The 16,829-nt window shown below is 42.1% G+C and overlaps 1 protein-coding gene across 1 annotated transcript; it reads right to left on the reverse strand.

Annotated features, from left to right (window-relative positions):
• Positions 1-15,311: 15,311 nt before the first annotated feature.
• On the reverse strand, positions 15,312-16,434 carry LOC145957391 (uncharacterized). Its single transcript, XM_083073641.1, has 3 exons — positions 16,426-16,434; positions 16,116-16,340; positions 15,312-15,989 (listed from the first exon to the last, which is right to left on the reverse strand). The coding sequence occupies exons 1-3, from the start codon at positions 16,432-16,434 to the stop codon at positions 15,312-15,314; spliced, it is 912 nt and encodes a 303-aa protein (XP_082929767.1).
• Between the last annotated feature and the right edge of the window lie 395 nt (positions 16,435-16,829).

The raw sequence follows: 16,829 nt of genomic DNA on the forward strand, positions 1-16,829 counted from the left end.
TGTTTTTGCTTTTCTCTTCATCATCTTTCTTAGCCTTTAGTTTGAGTTGGTCCTCATTCACTCGAGAGGGTGATAGAGGACACCACACAAACTTCTTACCTAAGTGTTGGAAACTTATTTTATTGGTGAGGCCATCATGGATTATGTTCTTGTCAAATTGCCATGGCCTCCCAAGCAAGACATGACTAACCTCTAATGGCACTATGTCACACAAAACATTTTCTTTATAGTTTCCAATAGAGATTGGTATGCTTGCTTGTTGGTTAACTACAACACCTCTTTCTTCATTGATCCATTGCATTTTGTAAGGTTTAGGATGAGGTTTTGTAGTTAAGGCTAGCTTATCAACCAATCTAGTACTACAACAATTAGAAGTAGACCCACTATCGACAATGAGAGAACAAGTACTTTTTAAGACCTTGCATTTTGTTTGAAACAAGTTCTCTCTTTGTGATTGATCAATTTCACTAGATTGATTGTTAAGGAGCCTTCTAACCAACAATAGGTCTCCTTCACAAGGTAAAATTTCTTCCTCGGAATCTATGGCTTCTCCTTGTCGCCACCGGCCCGAAACGGGCTTTCGGCATTCGCGAAGGATGGTTGGACTCGTTATTATTTGTTTAAAAATAGTGGATTGCTAGAATGACTTATTCTCAAACTGAGACCTCGTCAAACGAGCAATTTTATTAAAAGGCTCACAAATCCATATTAATCCCAAGCGGGACCCTCCATGGATTAGTGGTTTTCGCAAAAGGAGGGGTTCGTGGAGTCGCCACCAATGTTTTACTCAAAACATTGGAAAAAGGGATAAGGCCATTGATTTTTATAAATCAACTTTGGCCATTACAACCAGAGTTGGGTAAGGGAGTCGGTTACGCGTGGGGAAGGTGTTAGCACCCCACAGCGCCCCTTTCGGGTTCCCTATGACAGATTATTTTTAAAAGAACAGTATAAAATTACTAAATTACCCCTATTTATTCTAAGCAATTATAAATTGACTATCTACATGATGACAGTTTAAATATGCACACAGAAAGCAGTAAAAGGAAGGATTGAAGGGAAACCTCTTGAAGCGTGCTTTTATATTGCAAAGAACTGGGAAGCGTTTTGGCGTTCCCTCGCTCTACAAGCCCGCTCCTCGCTCTCCTAGAACAAAATTTTAACTAAGGGAATCAAAAAGATTTCCCCTCGACTAGGTTCGATCCTCAAGCAAAATGGCCCGGGGCTCAAGAACTTCGTCGGATCGACTCCCAGAGAGATTTCTAGGGCAGAACACTGCTCAAAAACCCCAGAATACTCAAGGAGGGAGTCAAAACTGAGTGAAAAAGTGTCGAATGACGTCCAATTGACGTCATATTTATAGGGAATAGGCGCAATACGGCCTACAGGGGCAATACGGCCGTATTGAAATTTTTGAACTTCAATACGGTCGTATTGAAGTTCAATACGGTCGTATTGAAGTTCAGAAATTTCAATACGCCCGTATTGAGTTCGCCGCGGTCGTATTGAAGTGTCAATACGGTCGTACTGACTTCAGTATGGCCGTATTGAAGCTTCAATACGGCCGTATTGAGTTCAGTACGGCCGTATTGGGCTTTTTCCCTCCACTTCTTTATTTTGAGCTATTCTAAGACCTCTGGACCTACAGAGAACCCTCCTAGGGCCTTCGAGGAGTCCTTCTGGCTGATTATCCTTCAGTCTTCGAGAGTCTTCAAGCTTTATTTCCGACCCGGACAATTTTAGGGGTCTACAGCTGCCCCCCCTTTACTTAGTCGGACGGCCTTTTGGTATACCGGCTGACAAGTAAAGGAGTTGACCCAATTGTCCGGGTATTGTGCCGACCTTCTGACTTGTAGCGTCTTCCGGTGGGAAAATGTTGAGTAGCCTCTCCAGGTGGGTGCATACTTCGGCGCTTCTGACATCCTCGGTAGCTGAGTTTACCTTCTCCAAGGCCAACTTCACTCGACGCCCGAGCCGGAAGTTGGACATCAACGCGCCTCTGATGACGCTGATGGTTGAGTACCGCCTCTCCAGGCTTAGCTTCACTCTTTGTTCGAGCCGGAAGCTAAGTACCTTTGTGACGACGGTGAGCGGTGTGAGTTTCGCCTCTCCAGGCTTAGTCTCGCTCTTTGTTCGAGCCGGAAACCAAGCACCTTTGTGACGACGGTGAGCAGTGTGAGTTTTGCCTCTCCAGGCCTTGCTTTGCTTGTTGCCCAAGCTGGAAGCTGTAAGTACCGTCTCTCCAGGCTTAGCTTCACTCTTTGTTTGAGCCGGAAGCTAAGTACCTTTGTGACAACGGTAAGCGGTGAGTACCCCTTTTTCCAGAGATAGCTTCGCTCATTGTCCGAGCCGGAAGTTGCATACCTCCGTGTTTGTGACGACGGGGTAGCGTGAATATCTCCTTTCCAGGGATTCGTGATGATTTTGTCTCCACAGTCCACGATGCTGCTTCGACGGTTGTTTTTTGATTTTGTGCCACTAAGGGCTGGATAACGCAGGGATCCGTCTAGGGGATGTGCAGTTACTCATAGGTTCTTGTGTCCCAACTTTCCATTGCGTAGTTGGTTCCCACTGGGGAATTTCTGATTCCTTTGGGTGCAGACACAAAGATGTGAGCGGTGCCTTATGATTGGCTGACGTCCTTTCGACGTTGGTGGAGTATCCCGGTTATCCTTGTTCGAGTGTCTCTTTTGGTTTTTTGATTTTGCTGCCTCTGTGTAGGCTGTTATCCACTGGGGGATTTTGTCGTTGATTTTGATTAGCCTCTTCTGTTAGGCGTATCAGTTTGACGTTCAATGATTGGCTGAAAGCCAGATTCCACTTGGGGAATGATTATTGATTTTTATTTTCTTCTCCTTCTGCAGGGATGCCTCTTGAGTAGGCGACTGGGGATTTGGGGATCTTATGTATCCCAGAGTATTATTTAGGAAGCCTCTACAGGCTTAGCCTCACTCGACACTTGAGTTGGAGAGCTATCTTCACTGAGGAAGTTTAAGTCCTTTGACTTGGATATTCCGCTTGGGTGATCGTGCTTCCATTGGGAATGTCGTCGATCTTGCTTAGATAGCTCTTGCTGGGGATTTTGAGTCCAAGAGCGTGAGTTGAGGTTTCTCTGGGGAGTATTATTTCTGCGAGCCTCTCCAGGCTCAATTATTCTTTGATATGGGGGATGAGGAGTATTGTTTCGGCAAGCCTCTCCAGGCTCAGTTATTCTATGCAAACTGGTTGTTGGATTTTCTGTATCCTTGCCTTTTTTATTTTTTTGGCTTTTTCTGTATTTTGCCTTTTTTTATGTTTTTTGGCTTTTGTTGTACAGAAATTAAATTCAGTTATTATGAGAGAGTATTATTTCGGCGAGCCTCTCCAGGCTCAGTTATTTTGAGAGTATTCTTTCGGCAAGCCTCTTCAGGCTCAATTATTCTGAGAGTATTCTTTCGGCAAGCCTCTCCAGGCTCAATTATTCTGAGATGCTGTTGATTTTCTGAATCTTTGTATTTTGCTTACTGCTGTCATACACAAGCAATTTTTTCTATTTTTCTATTTTATGCAGTTGCCTCATGATAAGGTCTTTGAATGTGCAACTAAAGTGTATGTGATGCACAAATGCAATACAATTTTTATTTTTGTTCATTTATTTTAGAAAAGTGAGTGGCTCTCCCTATCCTCTTCTTCTTGGAGGACTTTCTGTCATTGACGCGAGGGAGTATTTTTGTGAGCCTTTATGCAGGGGATTATGGATTTTACAGGAACCCCTCCAATTTTCTTTTATTGACCGATTATTAATGGGATTTCGTACAATTTTATGAAAAACCAACTCAAAGGCATAATCACATGGTCAAGAGAGAAAAGAAACAAATGGATATTTTATTGATATTCATAAATGTTTATACAGAAAGATTTACAAAAGGAATTTCTGAAGAAAGGCTGGCCAAGGTAGGCTATACATTTTTGGCTTAAATAATTATATCTGTAATTGTCGCTTTTCTCGTTCCCCTAATCGTTTTGGGTGAGATGCCTGAGCCAGGAGTGTAGATACTGCAAGACGCTTGCTTCTAGAAGATTATCACTTGAACCGCCTTTCGGTTTTCGGTTCAAGTGATCGTTGCTTGCTTTACTTTTTGCATCTTATTCTTTTGCCCCTAATTTTTGCCTAGGACGTGTCCTAGCGGGGATAATTTTGCCTTTGTTTTGCCTAGTACCCTTGTACTGGCGGGCTTTTTGTTTTGCCCTAACTTTTGCCTAGGATGCCCTTTTTGGGTTTTCATCCTAGCGGGCTGATGCAAGCAACGTCTTCAAGCATAATACTTCTTTACCACGTCAGCGTTGACTGGGTATCGAAGTTCTTCTCCGTCCATGTCTGTGAGAATCAATGATCCTCCGGAGAAGGCTCGCTTTACCACGTATGGTCCTTCGTAATTTGGGGCCCACTTTCCGATTTTGTCCTTTTGAGCTGGTAGCAATTTCTTCATCACCAGCTCTCCCTCATGGTAGATTCGAGGATGGACTTTTTTGTCGAAAGCCTTTTTGATCTTCCTTTGGTAGGCTTGACCATGGCATATGGCGTTCAGTCGTTTTTCTTCGATAAGGTTCAATTGGTTGTATCGACTTTGAACCCATTCTGCCTCGGAAAGTTTTGCTTCCATGATTACTCTCAGAGACGGTATCTCGACTTCAACCGGCAGAACTGCCTCCATTCCATAAACAAGGGAGAATGGAGTAGCTCCTGTGGATGTACGTACTGAAGTCCTATAACCATGGAGAGCGAAGGGTAGCATCTCATGCCAGTCTTTGAATGAGACAACCATCTTTTGTACTATCTTCTTGATATTCTTATTGGCTGCCTCGACTGCCCCATTCATCTTTGGTCGATATGGGGAAGAGTTATGGTGCTGAATTTTGAACTCTTTGCACAATTCTTCCACCATCTTATTGTTCAAATTGGATCCATTATCAGTGATGATCTTATCGGGAATACCGTATCTGCATATGATGTTCTTCCTTATGAAGGATGTTACCACCTTTCGGGTCACATGAGCATACGATGCCGCTTCTACCCATTTAGTGAAATAGTCAATGGACACAAGGATGAACCTATGTCCGTTGGATGCTTTTGGCTCGATGGGTCCAATAACATCCATGCCCCACATTGCGAATGGCCATGGTGAAGCCAAAACATTGAGTGGCGTTGGTGGGACATGAATATTGTCGGCATATGCTTGACACTTGTGGCATTTCCGGACGTATTGGTAACAATCCCTTTCAATGGTCGACCAATAATATCCTGCTCTGAGGATTTTCTTAGCCATTGCAGGCCCGGGAATATGGGTACCGAAAACCCCCTCATGTATTTCTTTGATTACATTTTGAGCTTCGACTTGGTCTATACATCTCAACAAGACCGAGTCATAATTCTTTTTGTAGAGGGTTTCTCCAATCAACAGAAATCCCATGGCCCTTCTTCGGATATGCTTTTTATCATTATCACTAGCCATATCAGGATATTCCCCTTTTGACAGATATTGTTTGATGTCGTGGAACCATGGATGATCGTCAACAGCTTCATCTATCAGTAGGCAGAACGCTTGCTTATCGTGCCGCCGGATATTGATGATGGGCATTTCATGCTCCTTATCCAAGGCGAACATCGATGATAGTGTAGCAAGGGCGTCAGCAAACTGATTCTCCTCCCTTGGAATGTATTCAAAGATGACACTTTGGAAAAATTGTGTCAAATCTTTGATATGCTCAACATATGGTATCAGTTTAGGATTTCGGACTTCCCAGTCACCTCGCAGTTGGTGAATGACTAAAGCCGAATCTCCAAATACTTTGAGCTTTAGGATACCATTGTTGATTGCTGCTTGGATTCCTAACGCGCAAGCCTCGTATTCGGCCATGTTATTTGTACAGTCAAAGTTGAGTCTTGCCGTTAAGGGGATATGCTTTTCTTGCGGGGAAATTAATACTGTCCCAATCCCTTGTCCAAGCATGTTGGAGGCTCCATCAAAGTACATGGTCCACGTATCATCCTTAGGATCTTCATGTTGTATACTCATTATATGCTCATCGGGGAAATCATCCTGAAGGGATTGATAGTCATTGGTCGGCCCGTGTGCTAGGTAATCAGCTAAGGTACTACCCTTGATGGCCTTTTGTGTGACATGTATGATGTCAAATTCTGATAATTGCACTTGCCATCGGGCAATCTTCCCAGTGATTATTGGTTTGTCGAACACGTACTTAATTGGGTCCATTTTGGAGACCAACCAAGTAGTATGCCTTATCATGTACTGCCTGAGCCTTTGTGTTGCCCACGCTAACGCACAGCAAGTCTTTTCTAATGGCGTGTAACGGGTTTCATAATCAAGGAACTTTTTGCTCAGGTAGTAGATGGCTTGTTCTTTCTTTCCAGTTTCGTCCTGTTGCCCTAGCACGGCTCCCATGGACTCATCAAGCACTGTCAGATAGAGGATTAATGGCCTTCCTTCGACAGGTGGCACCAATATTGGTGGATTGGCCAAGCACTGTTTGACCTTGTCAAAAGCTCGTTGACAATTCTCATCCCAAGTTTCGGAATGATTCTTGCGCAACAGCTTGAATATTGGTTTGCACGTGTCAGTCAACTGTGCGATGAACCTTGCGACGTAGTTCACCCTGCCGAGGAATCCTCTAATTTCTTTCTCAGTTTTAGGAGGAGGCATTTCCATTATTGCCTTTACTTTATCGGGGTCCACCTCTATGCCTTTTTCACTGACGATGAACCCAAGAAGCTTACCCGACCGAACTCCGAAAGTACACTTAGCCGGGTTTAGTTTAAGTTGATACTTACGAAGCCGATTGAATAATTTTCTCAAATATTGGATGTGGTCCATTTCGTCTTTCGACTTTGCGATCATGTCATCCACGTATACTTCAATTTCTTTGTGGATCATATCGTGGAATAGAGTCACCATCGCTCGTTGGTAGGTGGCACCCGCATTTTTAAGTCCAAAAGGCATCACCCTGTAGCAGAAAGTTCCCCAGGGTGTAATGAAAGAAGTTTTCTCGCGGTCTTCTATATTCATCTTGATTTGATTATACCCCGAGTATCCATCCATAAAGGAATAGAGTGTGTTTGTGGCGGTGTGATCCACGAGTGTATCAATATGTGGCAAGGGAAAATCGTCCTTTGGGCTGGCACGATTCAAATCCCTATAATCAACACACACTCTAACCTTCCCATTCTTTTTGACGACTGGCACAATGTTAGCCAGCCATTCGGGATACTGGGATACAACCAAGAATCCCGCGTCCAATTGTTTTTCTACCTCCTCCTTAATCTTTAAGGACCATTCGGGCTTGATTCGTCGAAGCTTTTGCTTAATGGGTCGAAACCCCTCTTTTAAGGGCAACTTGTGTTCGACAATGTTGGAGTCCAAACCGGGCATATCATGGTACGACCATGCAAATACGTCCTTGTATTCCCTCAATAATTGAATCAGTTGTGTTTTTATTCCATCACTGATACGGGTCCCAATGTTGACCTCTTTCAATTCTTGACCCTGCCCCAAATTCACGGTCTCCAATTCTTCTTGATTCGGTTGGAGTAGACGAGCTTCTTGATCTAGCAGTCTTTGCAGATCCGGAGAGATGGTCTCCTCATCACTGTCCAACTCAACCCATTCACCCTCGGCTTTCGGATCCCGGTCAGAGCGAGCAATCACAGACATAATTATTTATTGGTTCTGTTTAGGTTTAGAGTTTATTAATATTAATGAGAGAGAGAGAATAGAACAAAATGAGAGAATAATGTGTGAAAAATGCCTTTTTATTGATATATGAGTGTAAAACTGTACAAAACCCTTTATTTACATGAAAAGGTCCTCATGATCTCGGGTACTGATCATGAGTCCCTAAAAGAAAAAATGTGGAGGGGCCCTATCATGGCTTGCCCTTCTCTCTACTCCTGCTGCGGTAGAGGATTCTTGCTCACGTCGGGCGCCGTCGAATCGAAGGTGACCCACCCAGCGTCGATAAGGTCTTGGACCTTATACTTGAGAGCTCGGCAGTTCTCCGTTGAATGCCCCTGTGCCCCCGAGTGGTATAGACATTTGTCTTGTGGATTGTACCAATCGGGGTAGGGTGGATTCACCTTCTTTGGTGGAATGTAAGCTATAAGACGCGCCTCCACTAGCTTCGGCAGGAGATCGCTATAAGTGGTTGGAAGTCTATCAAACTTCTTCACAGAGTTGTTTTGCGATTTGCCTGACTTCGAAGCGGAAGAAGACGGAGCAATGGTTACAGCGTTGACTCCTCCTTCTTTCTTCTTCCCGAAGGCCTTCTTAGCTTCGTATGATTGGGAAGGCTTAGCCAGCTTCCCACTTTTAAGTCCTTGTTCCACCCTTTCTCCTATGGTGATGATGTCCGAGAAGAGTGTCGTTGTGTTCCCTATCATTTTATCGTAATAGGGACCAGTCAACGAGTTGATGAATAAGGACACCGTCTCCTTATCCGACAGCGGGGGCTCTATCTGTGCCGCCAACTCCCTCCAACGTTGGGCGTACGCCTTGAAGGATTCATCGTTCTTTTTACTCAAGGCTTGAAGATCAGACCTATCGGGTGTTAGGTCGATGTTGTATTTGTAGCGCTTGAGGAAGGCGTCAGCCAACTGCCTCCATGTGCGTACTAGATTTCCATCTAGCTGCATATACCAGTTGAGCGCGGTTTCAGCTAAGCTCTCTTGGAAACAGTGGATCAAGAGCTTTTCATTTGTGGCATATGCAGCCATCTTGCGACAGTACATGGTGAGATGACTTTTAGGGCAAGTCGATCCCACGTACTTTGGGAAATCTGGCACTTTAAATTTAGGAGGGAATTGAATGTCCCTCACTAAACACATGTCGGCGGCATCCTTAATGTCAAAGTCATGCCCCTCCATAGCCCTTAGCCGATCCTCGAGGGCATGGAATTGTTCCTTTGAGACCTCGGGCTCTTTTATTATAATTCCTGCCCCAAGGGGTACGGCGTTTGGAGGATCTTTTTCATGCTCTTCCTCCTCTCCCTCATGATGGGACCCATGATCACTATGATGAGAATCATGGATGTTGTGATGACGCATGAGTTCCATCATTTGCGCCATCTGCTCTTTAAGCTGTGAAAGCTCGGTTGTGAGCTTCTTGTTTTGCTCCTCCAATGCTTCCATTTTCTTGATTTTCCGTGCGCGCGTAAGGACAGAGAGATGACCAGCCACTTTCTAAAATGAATGTTTAGTTAGTTTATTTTATGGAATGAATACACTCTTTAACATGAGCTTGATGAATCTCCATCTTTAAGGCGCTGCCTTTTTAAGACGGAAGTTTACCACCCTTCTTTATCTATGATTTCTCCCCAACGGAGAATCTCTATAGTCATGGGTCTCTTTCACTCATGTCAAGAGGTATTGGTGATCCTAAAATGTATGTTTTCATGAGGATGCATGATGTCTTATTGGTAATGATGTACATGCTCCTCACTTTTATTATATTTTCACACATGGTCTTTCCTCTCATGTCATGGTTTTTTTATGCATGGGGATTATTTTTAGACCTTATCACGAGGTTATTTATTAATGCACAAACAATTGCACATAAACATTTACACAAACAATTCACTCATCCGCGAACAGTCACGAGCGAATCACGAGGTAGGGGTCTCCTGCAGAAAAGTGCATATTCAAGGAGGATCTAACTGTTCTCACTTGGTCAAAGGCCCCCAAGGTGCCCCCATTATAGGGACCCAATTCCTCTCATCGTAGGTCGATGGAAAGTTCCAACGCACCGTCGGACTCAAGTTCATGGTTATCACCTTGAGTGATGTTTTCCGACAACGGTCTACGGGCACCTATAGACCCATTCGACAACCGGCCGTACTAACATCCACTCCCTATGGTTAATCACTCATGCCCCCGGGTATAGAGGGAACTGTTGTGTGCAAAGGTTTGTGTGCAGTTTTTATTTCAAACAATTGCGGAATTTAAACATACAACAGTTATTTTAAAGCCATATAATAAATCATGTTATCATACAAGCAAGGGGTAATAAAGTAATTTTTAACTATTATTTGTTAAAAATAATCTGTCACTAAATGGGACTGACTCTCGAGGCTTCCCCAGTGGAGTCGCCATCTGTCGCCACCGGCCCGAAACGGGCTTTCGGCATTCGCGAAGGATGGTTGGACTCGTTATTATTTGTTTAAAAATAGTGGATTGCTAGAATGACTTATTCTCAAACTGAGACCTCGTCAAACGAGCAATTTTATTAAAAGGCTCACAAATCCATATTAATCCCAAGCGGGACCCTCCATGGATTAGTGGTTTTCGCAAAAGGAGGGGTTCGTGGAGTCGCCACCAATGTTTTACTCAAAACATTGGAAAAAGGGATAAGGCCATTGATTTTTATAAATCAACTTTGGCCATTACAACCAGAGTTGGGTAAGGGAGTCGGTTACGCGTGGGGAAGGTGTTAGCACCCCACAGCGCCCCTTTCGGGTTCCCTATGACAGATTATTTTTAAAAGAACAGTATAAAATTACTAAATTACCCCTATTTATTCTAAGCAATTATAAATTGACTATCTACATGATGACAGTTTAAATATGCACACAGAAAGCAGTAAAAGGAAGGATTGAAGGGAAACCTCTTGAAGCGTGCTTTTATATTGCAAAGAACTGGGAAGCGTTTTGGCGTTCCCTCGCTCTACAAGCCCGCTCCTCGCTCTCCTAGAACAAAATTTTAACTAAGGGAATCAAAAAGATTTCCCCTCGACTAGGTTCGATCCTCAAGCAAAATGGCCCGGGGCTCAAGAACTTCGTCGGATCGACTCCCAGAGAGATTTCTAGGGCAGAACACTGCTCAAAAACCCCAGAATACTCAAGGAGGGAGTCAAAACTGAGTGAAAAAGTGTCGAATGACGTCCAATTGACGTCATATTTATAGGGAATAGGCGCAATACGGCCTACAGGGGCAATACGGCCGTATTGAAATTTTTGAACTTCAATACGGTCGTATTGAAGTTCAATACGGTCGTATTGAAGTTCAGAAATTTCAATACGCCCGTATTGAGTTCGCCGCGGTCGTATTGAAGTGTCAATACGGTCGTACTGACTTCAGTATGGCCGTATTGAAGCTTCAATACGGCCGTATTGAGTTCAGTACGGCCGTATTGGGCTTTTTCCCTCCACTTCTTTATTTTGAGCTATTCTAAGACCTCTGGACCTACAGAGAACCCTCCTAGGGCCTTCGAGGAGTCCTTCTGGCTGATTATCCTTCAGTCTTCGAGAGTCTTCAAGCTTTATTTCCGACCCGGACAATTTTAGGGGTCTACACTCCTTCACTACTAGAGGAAGAAGAAGTAGCTTCATCAAGGCTACTATAGTGGTCTTGGGCTTTTAAAACCATAGTTTTCTTTGTAGGACATTGGGAAGCAATATGTCCTCTTCCAAGACACTTGAAGCACTTGATTTCACTTGACTTAGACTCTTTGGAAGGTGCTTTAAAAGATGATTTTTCTTTTTCTTTTTCTTTTTCTTTTTCTTCCTTGGGATAAGGTAGGGAAGAGTGGCCCTCCTTCTTAAAATTCTTGGAATAAGAGGGAGTGGATTCTTTTCGAAAAGTTTTTCTTGTAAGTTGATGCTCCACTCTTGAACAAAGTTGAACTAGTTCGTTTAAATCCCTATAAGGTAAAAGTTCAACTTTGTCTTTTATCTCAAGATTAAGACCACTTTGAAATCTAGAGATTGTGGTCCTCTCTTCCTCCCTAATCCCAGCCCTCATCATTAGCAACTCCATAGATTGCCTATATTCTTCCACACTAGAGGACCCTTGTTTCAATCTTTGAAGCTTATCCATAAGCTCTCGGTCATAGTATGGAGGAATATGCCTCCTTCTTAAGGCACTACGGAGCTCATTCCAATATTGGATTGGGGGCTCATGATTTATTCTCCTTTCTTTTTCTAAGGAGGTCCACCAATACATAGCATGCCCTTGGAAGCTAAGGGTTGCTAAAGAAACCTTCCTATCTTCACTTATTCCATGGCAAGAGAAAAGTTGCTCAACTTTCATTTCCCAATCTAAATAATTTTCAACATTATCCTTGCCATGAAATGGGGGAAGATTGATGTTAGGTTCCCTATTGGAGGACTCCCTATTTCTATGATGTCTTGGGGGCCTTTGATAGTAATCATCATTGTGATGACTACTAAAGAAGATATCACTTGGAGGTTGGGTATGATGCCCTTCCTCCTCATGAGCACTTGCATACATGTGCCCCTTTCCTCTTGAGGGTTGAGGAGAAGTGACTTTTGGTCTTGAACCACTAGCCTCTCCTCCCACAACTAATCTTTCAAGTAATCTTTTTATTTCCTCATTGTTTCTTTCAAACTCTTTTTCTTTCCTTTTCAATTCTTCTTCTCTTTTTATATTTTCCTCTTCTTTTTTTCTTAGGTACTCTTTCAATTCCCTAAGTTCATCCCTAACACTAGACCTAGTGCTACGAGAATTATGACCATGGACACTAGAATGATCACTCATCTTTGATCAAGAAAAAGGTTTTCACAAATTGTTTTTCAAAAAAAAGGATTGAAAATGGTTTTCACAAAGAGTGAGTGATAAAAGGTTTTCACAAAAAGGTTTTTCAAGGTGCAAGATAGGTAGGAAAGGCCTAAGTGCACAAAGTGAACTTTCAAGGGGAGGTGGACTACAATGAATCACTTAATAACCAAGCCCTATCAAGTAAAAATCACTAAGCCTTTTGCTACTTTTCTTACAAAAACGAATTGGCACAATCAAAGGTGAGTGTGTGCACGTTACCCCTAGTAGGCAAAACAAGCCTTCTAAACGTAATTGCACAAAGATAAAGTCCTAAGTAATTATACTACTAAAAGCTTTAAAACATGCAAAAGGAAAGCACTTAAAACATGTTCTAGTCGAGGTCCTAGGTGAAGGTTTTCAAATCACCTTCAACTACACGAACTAAAACCAAGTTGAAGAGGTTTAATAATGGCCAAATTACAAACCAAAATAAAGAAGCTAAGGCCAAAAACACAAAGAGGCCGAGAGAGAAAAATTAAGCAAAAATCAAGTAAAACAAAGATTCAAGTCTTCAAACTCCTCCAAATGGGTTCCTTCACAATGAACAAACGTGTTAGACCTCTCCAAGTGTTTGTTCACTCCTTTATGTGTGGTGTAAGTCCCTCCAAAGGCTAGGCTTGGATTCGGTTCACCCCTCCACTCAAATCCACCAAAGGTGTGAAAATTGACTAGAGTGGGTTTTGACCTACAATGAAATTAAAACCAACCCAAAGCAAGAGTCCAAGAAATAAAAATTGAAAAGCACAATTAAGAAAGGCTAAACTCAAAGAGAATTTAAGATGACAAAACAAAAGAGGCCAAGAAAGACAAGCAAAAAATTAAGACTCAATCAAAGAAAGGAAGCACACAAAGAGTAATCCTAGAAAGGCACTAGAATTAGGTTAGTGTTTAGTCCACTTGATTAAGTTCTTTTTGGTTTTTCGGTCCAGCCAAAGGAAAGTCCCAAAAATAAGGTCAAATTGTCATAAGTCCAACTCCCAAATGCATAGGTATTTGTCCAAGTCCACAAGTCTAGCAACAAGTCCTTTTTGGTCCAAGAATTTTTTTTTGTTCTAGTCTTTTTCTTTCTTTTCACGGCAATTTTTCTTTTATATGTCTTGGGTCCGAAATTTTTTTGTTAAATTAAGCCCAAATGTTGCTTAGGTTTTGCACTTGTGGATGGTCAAAAATTAGGTTAAACTTTAGGAGAGAAAGAGTAGGACAAGTGGCGTGAATTTAGAGGTCCTTAGGGAATATTTTTGAGTGGAATTGGTTTTGTTCTTTTTAGCACAAGTTGTTATACACCAAATTTCATCACACCTCTTAGATTCTTTTAGGGTTTCTTTTGGCATAGAAAGACAACCAAATCAAGTGAGAATGCAAGGGAGAGTGGGCGGTTATGCATGTGCAAGGAAATGTTTACACATGGAAATCACAAAATCACTTAGAACATGCTAGGACTAAATAGCATGCATGAATGACTCCTAGATGTTTCATATATGTCACGCCCACTATGTAATGCAAGATGGCATATTTTGTTGATGTGTTTCATGCAAAGTGTTTGGCACATACATAGAATTTATATGGACAAAATATAGGAAACATACAAAGACAAAACTTTAGGTGGATTTAAAAATCAAAAAGCATGTTCATGGCATTTTCATATGAGACTCAAGAAAAATGAAAAACATGGCAACCCTAAAAACATGGAAACCTAAAATTGCAAGGAAGGCTCACAAAGAACAAGGTGTGAACCCCAAAGCTATTCGGCCACACAAAGAAAACAAGAAGAAGGAAAGTGACCGAAAGCAAAAGACTCAAAGGAGACACAAAAAGATTAGATGTTACCCTTGTAGAACCTTGGCTCTTGATACCACTTGATGGGTTCCTTCTCCATGAAATGATGTAGAGATGAAGGAGAGGAAGCCTTGCCCTTGATCTAGGTTCAACAAGGTGGACAAAAGGAGGATATATGGTGAAGGAAAAGGAAGTTGGCGTGAAATGATGGTGTTTGGGCGGAAGCACTTAGGGTGGAGGTGTTTGGGTGCTCAAAGTTGGCTCACTCCAAGGTAGGTGGAGGCCACTCTAGGTTTCACTCTCCAAGGGTGGAGAATGAAGGAAGGCTAGCCGAAGCAACCTAGGGACTAAGGATAGGATTTGAGGCAAAGAAATGCTCTCTCAAATTCATATAATCCAAAGTGTTTACAAGTGGTGGGGTGTGGGGTTTTTATAGGAGGAGTTGCATTTAGGGTTGCATTTAGGGTTGCATGGCCGAAAATGCCAAGGCCAAATGCACTCCAAATGCAATGCCAAATTAACCCTAGATGCAACTTGGTGGCCAAGTTTGGAATCTATGGGTTTAGATTGGCTATAACAAGGTGCATGATAAGACCATGCAACCTTTGCCCTCCACTTGGGCCTAAGCCTTTCTAACACCAAAAATAGGTCCAAACTTTGCCAAAAATTGCGTCACCTCCTCTAAAACACCCTAGCCCAAAAATTGAAAACCCTAATTATCTAAAGCACCCCATAATACAAGGGTAAAATAGGAAATACAAAGAAAATAAATCCTATGACTAAAATACCCCAAAATACAAGGGTAAAATTGGAATAAACCAAATAAATCCTACACTACTCAAAATTAGTCATAGCATTGGACCATGTGATGGGTTTCACATGAAGTACCATGGATGGTCCTCCATCACATACCCTGGATGAAATCTTTGGATTAAGTAGCTTCAACACCACTCAAGGCAAATACTCTTCCTGTGGCTCTAGGCTTGCTAGCGCTCCCTTCAACCTCTGTTGTTTCTTTCTTATTCTTGGGGCACTCCCGAGCTTTGTGTCCCTTCTCGTAATAGTTGTAACATGTTATCACTCTTGGTACCCAACACTCATATGCCTTATGACCTGGCTTCCCACAGTTGAAGCAATTATCGCGTGGAACAGAACCCTCACTCCCCCCTTTTGATGTTTGTCCAACCATTGGAGATTGACTCTTTCGTTGCATCGAATCTTGATTATTCACCTTAGAACTTGAATTCCCAGTAGACTTGGTGTAAGGTTTACTTTTACCTAAAGCACTAGGATTTGTGGTACGCATAGGACCTCCAGCTCCCTTGTAATAGTCAGCACGTGCACGATTGTCACGGTCGTAAATTCTACTCTTGTTGACAAGAGTCGGGTAGTGATAAATTTCTTGATAATTGATTGCTGTTTTTATCTCAGGGCGAAGGCCATTCACAAACTTAATACACTTAGCCCTTTCGCCATCCTCACCATGGTAATGAGTACAGTAGCGAACCAAGGCATCAAATTTTGCAGCATACTCTGCCACTGTGTCATTCCCTTGCTTTAGTTCAAGAAATTCAACTTCCTTCTGGCTTCTTACATCATCCGGGAAATACTTCTCAAGAAAAACCCTCTTGAAGTTGTCCCAATTCAATTGCATTTCTCCATCAATCATCCTTTGAAGTGCTCCTTCCCACCAAAAATGGGCATCAGCAGTCAACATGAAGGTAGCCAACCTCACTTTCTGAGTGAAAGGACACTCCATGGCATTGAAAATCTTTTCGATTTCCATTAGCCAATTCATCGCAACATCTGGGTCATATCCTCCTTGGAAAGTAGGTGGATTATTTCGTTGAAATCGCTCTAACCAATTAGGAGCGATTTCAGTCCTATAGTTGTTACTTACAGCTTGTGCTAATGCTTGAAGAGCATCAGCAATAGCACGATCATTCCTACCAGCCATAATCTAAGAAAATAGTACACAATCAAATAAACAACAGACATAAGGAATCATCATACTAGCATTAGTGTACTAACATTTCATAAAATACCTTAACCATTCCAAACTCACTTCTTTCCACCTTAAACTCATATTCAAGCTTTTCAAAACGGCTCACAAAGGACTTAGAGAATAAAATTTACATACTACCTAAACCATAAAGTTAACATGCAAGCACCAATACTCAAGGAACATTCCAATCTCTCATCAAAATATCAAAACTCCAATTCTCAAATACAACCACCTTTGATTCAATTGCTTACTACTATAGATTCCTAAATTCCATTAACCGTAAACTCTTAAATCATCCAAATTTAAGGTCTTTTTACGTAAAAAAAAAAATATCAAACAAATAAGCAATTATGAAAAGATCAATCAAAAATAGCATCATCAAGTTATATCATGTCTATCAGACAAATCTTGAGAATACAATGCACACAAATAAATAAATAAGAA

The sequence above is a fragment of the Cajanus cajan genome, chromosome 4, assembly GCF_000230855.2.
Source record: "Cajanus cajan strain Asha chromosome 4, NIPB_CcT2T_4, whole genome shotgun sequence".
NCBI lineage: Eukaryota > Viridiplantae > Streptophyta > Magnoliopsida > Fabales > Fabaceae > Cajanus > Cajanus cajan.